The sequence below is a fragment of the Neolamprologus multifasciatus genome, chromosome 14 (genome assembly GCF_963576455.1).
Source record: "Neolamprologus multifasciatus chromosome 14, fNeoMul1.2, whole genome shotgun sequence".
NCBI lineage: Eukaryota > Metazoa > Chordata > Actinopteri > Cichliformes > Cichlidae > Neolamprologus > Neolamprologus multifasciatus.
The window spans coordinates 4370604-4381183 of record NC_140452.1 but is presented as its reverse complement, the minus strand read 5'-3'; the positions used below and the strand labels follow the sequence as shown (position 1 = coordinate 4381183).

Sequence of the window (10580 nt, the reverse complement as noted above, 5' to 3'; positions counted from 1 at the left end):
CGTACACGTAGCGCAATGACTCTTCAGGGGAGACGTAATAAAATAAAATAAAACAAAATACATTTGCATTGTTTCTTTTCAAGAACGCGTTGTTGTTTAGGACAGGGGGAGATCTTTTTTTTACTTATCCGAGAACATTATTTATGAAATCGCAATAAAATAAATTAATTAAAAGTTAGAAATTAAGAGAAATGACTACAAGAGAACGTAAAACATCCAAACTAACTGGTAGCGACGACCACTACAGGGCAGCCTCAGGCATTGTTGTTGTTTTACATGTGCAGTTCTTTACTTTCACCACTGGAGGGCAGTGAAAACTCTTTCATTACAGTTTTGTTAAACAGCCGATTGGTTCATTTTCCTTACAGACACTGGATTGTCCAATCAGATCTCTATAATTCGCTGTGCGCTCAGCAACTTGTAGACAAAAGTTTGGTGTGGAAAAAGTTGTGAGAAGGTGGAGCTGAAAGCTAAGAGCAAACTAAAAACAGATGCAGTAAAATGTGTCAAATTAACGACAAGTTAGCTGTCGGTGCTGCTGCACCCTGAACAGTAGTACCAACAACAACCAGTAACTGATGGCAACCAGGCCTCCCAGTGACAAGAGGCTGGAGCTGCACCGGCTCTGGGCAAGCGAGAAACATCCGGTTATACCGCATGAAGAAATCATTTATGCGAGGTTTACACTTCATGTTATCACCGCCAAAGGATACAGACATAGTTTTAAAACGCACAATCATAAAAATGAAGAAAATAAATGTGATAAAACATAATCAATTTATTAATTAAACAGAAAATACAATTAAATAAATAAAATGCTATTTTCTGCTAAACTTCCTCCTTAAAAACCACAAACTTAGATAAAATAAAACAAATGCAATCAACTATCAACAATACAATAATATAAAATAAATATTTATAAAATACAAACACAAAGTAAAATAATATAAAATAATTGAATTATAAATGCATTAAAAATTAATAACTAAAGTCAAATGAAAAGAACAAAAAAAATCAAATCATAAAACCTTATAAAATACATAAACAGCAGAGGATTCATCTAAAGAACTGTAGAATAATTCAGTGCAATTGATTTCAATCCCCACGTCTCTGCTTCAGAGTAATAATGATAGTGATGCCTTTAATAATGTCTCTAAACATGTGTTTATGAGGAAGTCTTTGTCACGATGTCAGCTGTAGTAACATCACTAATGATGTGATCTTCAGTTCTCGAAGCTGAGACACAAACTGAGCTCCGCAGAGAGGCTGGAGCTGTCAGCGGAGGCGTTTAAAGGTGGGAGACGTAAAACAGGTCAGCCAGCTCTTTAACAGACACACCCACTGAAACAGGAAAGACGGAACATATCTGAAATATTTCTGGCAGTAATCAGCTGATGGATCGGTGGCTAGAATTTTCCTTTTACATCCCACCTTGTCCAACATTATCTTTTCCTGAAATCTGAAAAGTTCCAGGTCTGAAGTCTGTGAGTCAAAAGAAACGCAGACAACATTTACCAGGTTATCAGAGGATCATAAACCACCCACATCATTTCACATCATGTCGAATATAAAAACATTGACGCGTTCATCTGCCCCGGGCAGGAAAGGCTGACCATGTCCACAGCAACACTCAGGTAAGCTGTGGACTTAAACCATGCTCAGTTGGACCCAAAGTGTGTCAGGATAATATCCCCCACACCATCACTCCACCAGCAGCCTGACGTGCGTTTACAGACAGGCTGAATCTACGCTTCCAAACTCTGATCGAACAGCTAATATGAGGTGAGCTCTCCTCTGTTGGTGATGAGTCATTTGACCTGTGGGCCCCTGAACGCACCACGTATTTGAACTCTAGAGGGCGCTAGGATCTGGCGGCCTGCCCGTGCATATGTGCGCGTGTTTGGGGAGGGGTTGATGACGCATTGAAAAAGAACGCTGTCAGTGGGCTCGCCCTGCAGTTCCTCCGTGTCCGTATTTCCCCGCAGTCCGTGATCGTCTCTGTCGCCGGCTCCGCTGTGTCTGCCTCCGCCTGTCCTCAGCTGAAGCTTCTGTAAGTACCACAAAGCTCCTCTGTGTCTCAGCTGTGTAAAAGTGCAGAATTTTGCATGCTGTCCCACCCACCCGGTGGAAATTTACAAAACAAGGTTAAAGTGGAGAAAACAACCAGAACACGGAGGCACGGAAAGATTACTGAGGGTGAGATAAGACGGGAGCTGCGATGGAGCCTCCTCCCACCGCTGACCCTGCGCGTTATTTAAGAAAACATGGCACAAAATGGACTAGTGTGTGTGTGTGTGTGTGAGCGTTACTAATATGTTTAATACTCTTGTTTGAATGAATCCAAATACACTTAAAGTACAAGTACTCAGTCTGCGTAATCGTTACTACTACATAAAAGTTACTACATGAATTACTGATTCATTCATATTTGATTATCGGTTAATTTGGTCAGATTACTCAGACTGGAAAATTGTGAATTCCCTTTAAAAAAGAAGAAAAAAGTCTTTTATATTTGATTAATGAGCTGTGGGTTTAATTCGTCTGAGAAAGCTGAATAAAGCTGAATAAAGCTGAATAAAGCGAATCCAGCTGTGGGAGGGATGCTGGGCTGAATGGAACCTGAAAACTGTTCCAGACACAATCATTTAATATGAATAATAATCGTTGATTTTGTTGTTTTAATCATCTCTGTGGATAAACTACATTTACTCATGAACTGCTCCAGCTTCAGGTATAATAATAAGCACTTTGTCTTTGCAAGGGTCAGCAAAATAAGAAGTAACAGAAGCTTTAAAGTAGAATAACATAGAAATACTTGAATGAAATACACTAAAATATTAGATCAGTAAAATGCTTGAGTACATGTACTTGGTTAGATTCCAGCACAGGTCGTATTCGTAAGACTGACAGTAGCGTTTCATGTTGAGTTCATGTTCATATTTCAGGAGGGGTGGTGCCACCACGTCGCCCCTCTCTGGACACGGCCCTGCCTCTGAATGCAGTTTGGAGCCTGATGTGTTAGTTGGAAATATTTAAAGCATGTAGTTTGTTCTCTTTATATGATTATTTCTCCATGATGATGTTATTAATATGAAAACGGGCTATTATCAGAAGTATATAATCATATTATCATATAGTTATCATATTATTATTATAGTTATTATCTATGACATCATACTGATCAAAGAGTATAAAAACGTGACAGAGTTCACTCTGTCAGTTTTAATGAAACGTTCGTCTTCCGTCGGCGGTTTCTGTCTCAACCTCAGTGTTCGGTTCATTTACAGCCAGAAACGGTGAAAAACCGATTTCACGTATTAGTGTCGATTAAAGTCTTCGGTCTTTTTCAGATCGACGCCAAAATGTTTCTGTTGAAAGGAGTGATCGGGAGCGTCATCAAATCTGTGACGTGAGCACACCTTTTCTATCAGTTTCTACTCGAGTGTTTATGCTGAGCTAGGCTAACCGAGCCTGTGATTTCTTCCCCACAGTGACATCGACCCGTCTCAGTTCGTGCCGTCAGACCCTGTGAGTACTCTGTGTAAAGTCTGTCCTAATGCAGCCTCCAACACTTCTAATGAAAGCACAGGTAGATCTGCGTCAATGAGAAACGGGAAAAATAGATCCCAGATCAAATTTCTGGGATGTGTTGTGTGCAGCACCTGAATGTCGATGAACGAGTTTTAATATTTAATGTCGCAGAAATAGAAAGATTTTTTTGTCTTGTTCCTGTTAACAACTGATGACACACAATGGATAACTCTGAGCTTATGTGCATCGCTTCAACCTTGAACTGTGTGACTGTGTGACGCCCTCTCCGTGGAAGATTTTATGTGCAAACAAACACACAAACTGTCCGAACACAGTTGGAGGGAGGATGTGTGCGAGTGTGTGACCTAACAGAAGCTTCTCTGTGTGCAGCCTCCTCCCCGCAGACCGCTGCAGTTCGCTGAGGCCAATGAGAGCGAAGAGGAGAAACAGTTTCGGAGGGTTTTCAAACAGCTGGCTGGAGATGTGAGTGCACCTGCGTCCTGATGTTCTTCTCTTTAAACCAGGCTTAAAGCATTATTGGGGGCGTGGCCTCTTTCACTAAACTTTTAAAGTCACTGGGGTGTCTGCAGAAAGATCAGCGGCACTTAAATCAGCTTGTTCTGGTGGGTAGAAAGTGTATTTAGGCTCTGGGTAACACCTGTGCACTCCGTGTTCGTGCTCTGGTGCCTGTTTGGAGCATTTTTAGTAAAAACGGTGAAGGAGGACCTGCAGAGGGTTGGACGGTAGAGATGGAGGCAGATGCTCTGCTGTGGTGAGCCCTCATAGAAGACGTAGAAAAGCTGAAGGGTGGAGTATAAGTAGTCAAGGTGAGAAAATGGACAGGGGACCGGATAGACGGGGTGAGTGTTGGCGTATGAAAAGCAGGCAGACAGGTGTGGTGAGGTATGATGGCTCAGGTGAAACACAGACACTGACTGAGAGAGAGGGAGCCTAGCTAAGCTGTATGTTTAGCATCTGTGCTAGCAGCGTGCTACAGTGAACCAGGAAGAGCTCCTGTGTATTTGACTGGCTTGTAAAGCTGTGAAGCAGCCTTGTTGACAGCGGTGTGAGAAAAAGTGGGACTTTCAGAGCTCGTTCAGTTCATAAATATCTCGTAACATCGTAGAAAGGCCTTTTCTGGATATCGGACCTTTAACAGAAAAATAAAAACTGCGCAATGAGCTCGAACCAGCTCGACAGCTCTGGAGTTTTCACAGCAGTGAACTAACTGTCACTTCTAAACTTCAACCGCATGTTTTCGACCCGTGAAACGAGAAACTCCTGTAGCAGGGCGCGGCCGTGCGCTCGAGTATCATCCCTCACAATAAGGACAGACGTGGTTTCTGTGTGCTCTGCAGGTCGTATACAATAGAAGGATGTGTGTAGATGGGTGCATGCATTATCTGTGCATCTACACTAGAAAAATACTAAACGCACTTACGGTGCTTCCATCTGTATTGCTGACTAGAGGGTGCAGCATAGAAGCAGGAAAACTACGATATCAGGAATCAATCGTGTGTCGTGTAAATCTGCAGTCACAGAGTCCAAAGATAAAAGCACAGAGCTGGAAATGTGGAGCTTTAAAGAGTCGCAATTTGGTCGTCTCAGGAGCACAAGAGAAGCCGACTCTGTGCGGTTGGTTGTGTGTGAGTCCCCGAGTCATGTGGGCCCCTGACTGTAAACCAGGCGCAGATGTGCTCGGATGTTACAGCTGCAGGTTGAAACCCTGAGCCACTGAGCACTGAGACGTCCTCGCACCATTACAGCCAACCAGGAATGATCCTTATTGGTCAGATAATGTCATTAAGAAGGCTCCAACAGCACAAACACAGCGCAGCTGTGCCGCCATCCACCTGTCAGAGGCCACGCCCCTAATAATGCACACTTTAAGCCTCAATACAGTTTAAATGGGTGAAGTCTAAATACATTCAGCCCCTGTACCTGAAGGGGAAATTATCTGTGGAGACCAAAACGTCCAAACCAAAGAATCAAAGATAAGGAGAGCTGGAGGAAACTGAATCACCCTTAACATCACTGACTTCATCGTGATGAGGTGAAGACTATTTCCTACTTTTTTATCGAAGCGAATGTGTGTGTGTTGGTGTGTTTCCAGCCACTGACCTCACCGTATCCATGTCAGCGAGCCTTAAATATGATTTGGAGGTTTGTAAATGAAGTTAGTGAGAGCAGAGAAACCTCCAGAGCTGTTGTTGTTGTGCACTAGTGATTGTCTTTATTGTGCTTCTTCCTGGCCCTGCTGTACAGTCTACACTTTCTTTGGTTATCAGAATTTTGCTGTATTTGATTTTAATCACAGTGGAGTGAAAGCTCCCTCTGGGTCCCTCTGGGACTGGATCAGGAAATGCCACCGGTGTAAAATTCAGCCAAGTCAAACACGGAGCCGCACTCTGTGGAAGGAGCAGTTTTTTTTCCTGCTTTTTAATGACAGCGTGCGGTTCTGACACAGACATAAACAGTGAACTCGTTGAGTGAATCCTCTCACAAACATGTGGAAACTGCAGTTGGCTGCAGGGCGTGTTACACAGAGAACTCCCTCTCTGCATTCCTGCCATTGTCTGGCAGAGCCGCAGTCATGCTGTGTGTGTGTGTGTGTGTGTGTGTGTGTTTCTTCTACTCATCTGATGGGCGTGTGCACCAGTTAGACCAGAACACAGCCGGTTCTCGGCTAAACCAACAGCAGTAATAACTGCTGTGACAGAGGCTTGTAGTAAAGTATGCTCCTCCCATTTGCTTCAGGTGGGTGGAGTCAGGAGGCTGTGAAAGGTGAGTACTTTCTGGAAATTTCCAGCAGTTTAGTTTAGGGTGTCTAAGGGGAGCCCATCAGGTGACCGGGGCTGATGCTGTCGATGAGAAAGGATTTCTGTTCTGAAGCTGAATGTTGGGCCCAGATGTGATGAACACCTGCAGCTTTGTTAGGCCTTATGAGGGCCAGTATACTTGCTGTAACACATACTGGGCCCACCTCGTTATCTTTGGCTCACAGAACAGTTTTCAGTGCCATAACTGCCAAAAATGCTCCTTATTCAGTATTTGTCACGTGTGGTTTGTTCGTCCTTTTTTATATTTAGATGTAAATAGTGGAAAATGAAGTAAAAAGAAGAAGGAAAAGAGATTGAAGTGACTCAAGTGGCCGTGACTAAGAGTTTAGAGCTTTAGAGAAAGCTCGGGAAACATCACAGCTCACTGCTGGATGAACATTTGATTCGAAGTCGAGGTTTGTGAGCCGACCGGCCTGCATGTGGAAATAAACCTTTCCCGCTCACCCCGTGGCCTTGGAGCGCGTTTCATCGCGTGAAGAAAAAAAAGAGTTTTTGAGGAAGCCGCGTCCGACTTTTAGCGCTGCTTCTCTGTGTTGTGTGTTGTTGGCAACAGTGACTGCAGTGAGTCAGACGCTCTAAAAAGATCGAAGGCTTTGGTTTGAGTCATTCTGTGAGGCTGTGACTCACTCTGTGTTTTCAGGGGACTTCCTGTGTGGAGAACTCATACGCTGTGTGTGGATTGATATGTTTATTGATTAGCATTCAAATATCTCAGTGAAGACAGAACAAAGATTTACCACAAAGCAAGAAAGCATGAGACAAGGCTAATCAAAAGGTATTGGCTGAAGCATTTGCTTATTACGCCAACCCTTTTAACAAAAGATTTTTTAGCATGCAGCTCCTGTACACAGGGCTCGAAGCAAAGAATAAAATTCAATTCAATTCAATTTCATTTATATAGCGCCAAATCACAACAAAAGTCGCCTCAAGGCGCTTCATAGATACAGAGAGAAAAGCCCAACAATCATATGACCCCCTATGAGCAGCACTTTGGCGACAGTGGGAAGGAAAAACTCCCTTTTAACAGGAAGAAACCTCCGGCAGAACCAGGCTCAGGGAGGGGCGGGGCCATCTGCTGTGACCGGTTGGGGTGAGAGAAGGCAAACAAAGCAAAAACAAAACAAACAAACAAACAAACAAGAAAAAACACCACCACCTTAGTAAGTAACTACATCAAAGCAAAAGAATCAAGAGGTTTTCTGTTTTTTGTTTTTGTTTTTTTTTTTGCTCTTTTCATTCTTGATATATATATTTTTCTAATACTCTATTTTTAAACATATTTTTAAACAAGGAAAAAGAACTACACCTTTTTAAATCACTGTCAGAACTATTCCACAGGTTAACTCCTCTAACAGAAACACATCTCTGCTTTATATTTGTCCTTATCTTGTCTTTTTTTAAAGAAATCTGTTCCCCTTAAGTCATATTGACTCTCTCTGACTTTGAACAACTTCTGAGTACTGGGGCAAAGCAAGTTATTTTGTGCTTTATACATTATCTGTGCCATTTTATATTCAACTAAATCATAAAATTTCAGGGTATTCAGATTAATAAACAAAATGTTAGTTGGTTCTATATAGTTTGATTGGTTTATAATTCTTATAGCTCTTTTTTGCAACTTGAAAATAGGAAGAGTGTGTGTGTGTGTGTGTGTGTGTGTGTGTCTCCAGGACATGGAGGTGAGCCCCAATGAACTGATGAACATCTTGAATAAAGTGGTCTGCAAACGTGAGTCTGGTTTCCTTCTTATTGTTATTTTCTAGTTTCAGTGTTTTGTGTGTTTGCGGTAAATTTGTATTTTAACTAAACTGAACTGAAGTTGTGGATCTGTCGTTCAGATGGGAAGCTGAAGACCGACGGCTTCAGCAGTGAGTCCTGCAGGAGTATGGTTGCTGTGATGGACGTATCCTTCCACAAAACATAGTGCAGACTGAACACAGTAATCTCAGTGGTTGCAGAATTAGTAGCAGCAGTGAGTTCTGCTTGTGTTGCTGAGTTTGACCTTTGACCTGGCTCCCATCAGAGTGACAGCACAGGAAAACTGGGCTTCCACGAGTTCAAGTACCTCTGGAACAACATCAAGAAATGGCAGGTGGGTTGACGGGGAGCAGCCGTGCAGACGCTGGTTTTATGTTTGTGTTGTTTATTATTTGTTGTGTCTTGTTTTCAGGGCATCTACATTAACTATGACGCCGATAACTCAGGTGTGATCGGCGCTAGCGAGGTGCCTGGTGCCTTCAAGGCTGCAGGTAAGAAATGCTGCTGCTGTGTGTGTGTGTGTGTGTGTGTGTGTTCATACATTTGTTGGGACCAAAAACTGGACGTTCGCCGTACTTGTGGGAACCAAAGACGTTTGAGTGTGTGTAGTTTCATACTAAGTGTGTGTGTGTGTGTTTTGCAGGCTTCCCGCTGAATGAGCAGCTCTACAAGATGATTATCCGTCGCTATAGTGATGAGAACGGCGATATGGACTTTGACAATTTCATTGGCTGCCTGGTGCGACTGGACGCCATGTGCAGTGAGTCTCTCTTCACCCTCTGATTTCAGATATTCGTGCACTCGGCTGTCGGACCGTCTTATTTTCAGCTTTACGTTTCTGAATACGTCAAGTTTGTATAATGATGTGTTTAATCTTCCTCACCTGTGAACAGCTGTTGTCCCTATTTCTTTGTCTCTCTTATGCATAATAGAAGTTGTTACTATATCTCCAGTGTGTTGCTGCGTGGGGTGTGGTGAACCCATTTGCACGAGTCTATTCTCAGAGGAGAGACAAACCCAGCCTCGGGGGGTCAAAGCTATTGTAGCTAGTCGACCAATCCCAAGCCCAGATAAACAGGAACAGGAACAATCTGTGCTATACCAAAACATGTGGATCCGTCCACTGTGGCAATCCCCTGGGAAACAAGGCTGAAGCACCTAGTTCATCTCTAACCTACACCAAACTCCTCCTCCCTCCTCATCTAGCCAAGAAACAAAAAGCACAGAAGAAAAAATCTTTATATCAATTTAAAATGCACAACCTGTGTGTGTGTGTTGCAGGAGCGTTCAAGACGCTGGATAAGGACAACAGCGGCACCATCGATCTGGACGTCAAGGAGGTAAAACCCAGACTGGTCGACTTCAGAATGTTTTCTAATTCTCTCGATTCTCAAGTTTAGACACTGAATGGACGAGTGTGGTAAAAGTAGGAACGTGTGTGACAGTTCACAGTGGAAAAGATCCAAACACAGGAGACGAGGGTGAATCAAATTCATCAAGGGGCAGGAAAGCAAAATGGGTGGGGGTCAGGTCAAAGGCCAAAGACGAGAATGAGATTAGAAATGCACGGAAACAGAAGTCTGAAGTAGGAAAAGAAAACATGATTAATATTTTGAAATGATATGGAGCAGAAAAAAACATGAGGTGGAGAAGGATTTACTGACTGTGAACCACAGGAAAAAAACAAGTAAATACCAAAGTGCCTTAAATCTGTATTTTTTATAATATCCACTAGGGGGCAACATTTCTTCTTCTTCCAGAAAAAGTAACAACTTCATTGACTAGGTTATGGTGTCAGTCCCTAGTTTCAAGTCTTATTGAGCAAAGCATCCGTTCATCCAGAATGGACAACAAGTCTGAAGGTGTACCTCTGAGTGCACAGTCTCCCTCAGTTACTCAGTCAGAAATGTTCAGCTCGAGGCTCAGCGAGCAGTAATGGCCACGTCGTTCTTTTCTATACAGTCTGGTCTGGTTGGAAATGAACTTGAAGTCTGTAGGAAAACATCGGTCAGCTCCTGTGGTGACAATCAAACTGAAACTATAAAACCGAGAAGGACAGAGGACTGCTTGTGGTCACATGTAAACACTGACGCTCTCTTTCTTCCTCACAGTGGCTTCAGCTCACGATGTATTCGTGAGGCGATGGAGGGAAGCCTCTCCACAGCTTCTCACTTCTCACACCTTCTCCTTCCTCTCACTCAACCCGCGATGCGCAGTTATCGTCTTCATCTCTGTAACGGGACCAAAACGCCGGCACTGAGCAGACACGAAGGGAGAGCTCGTGCTGCCGTTGCACTCTCCGGCGCTGCGGCATCTCTGCGTTAAAAATTTCTGTTCTTTTGTCTCTAAATGAATTTTATTAGGCTGAAAGTTTGATGACTCTGAATGTTTGAAAGAATAAACTGACACAGCTGATGCTACAGTTGTCCTTTTCTCTGAGTTTTCATGCAC

The 10580-nt window shown here is 43.1% G+C and overlaps 1 protein-coding gene across 1 annotated transcript; it reads left to right on the top strand.

Moving 5' to 3' along the window:
* The first annotated feature begins 1890 nt into the window (after positions 1 to 1890).
* On the top strand, positions 1891 to 10549 carry capns1b (calpain, small subunit 1 b). Its single transcript, XM_085130624.1, has 11 exons — positions 1891 to 2050; positions 3351 to 3409; positions 3492 to 3528; positions 3922 to 4014; positions 8042 to 8099; positions 8210 to 8274; positions 8395 to 8463; positions 8542 to 8620; positions 8773 to 8889; positions 9411 to 9469; positions 10241 to 10549. Exons 2-11 carry the CDS (start codon positions 3363 to 3365, stop codon positions 10265 to 10267), a joined length of 651 nt encoding a protein of 216 aa, XP_084986750.1. The 5' UTR covers positions 1891 to 2050; positions 3351 to 3362; the 3' UTR covers positions 10268 to 10549.
* The last annotated feature ends 31 nt before the right edge of the window (positions 10550 to 10580 follow it).

What these genes read in the sequence shown, in the direction of transcription:
- capns1b (XM_085130624.1), top strand. Translation starts at nt 3,363, where the DNA reads ATGTTTCTGTTGAAAGGAGTGATCGGGAGCGTCATCAAATCTGTGAC. An exon ending in AGTTCGTGCCGTCAGACCCT is followed by an intron (nt 3,529 to 3,921) that starts GTGAGTACTCTG and finishes CTCTGTGTGCAG; the next exon opens with CCTCCTCCCCGCAGACCGCT. An exon ending in TCGATCTGGACGTCAAGGAG is followed by an intron (nt 9,470 to 10,240) that starts GTAAAACCCAGA and finishes TCTTCCTCACAG; the next exon opens with TGGCTTCAGCTCACGATGTA.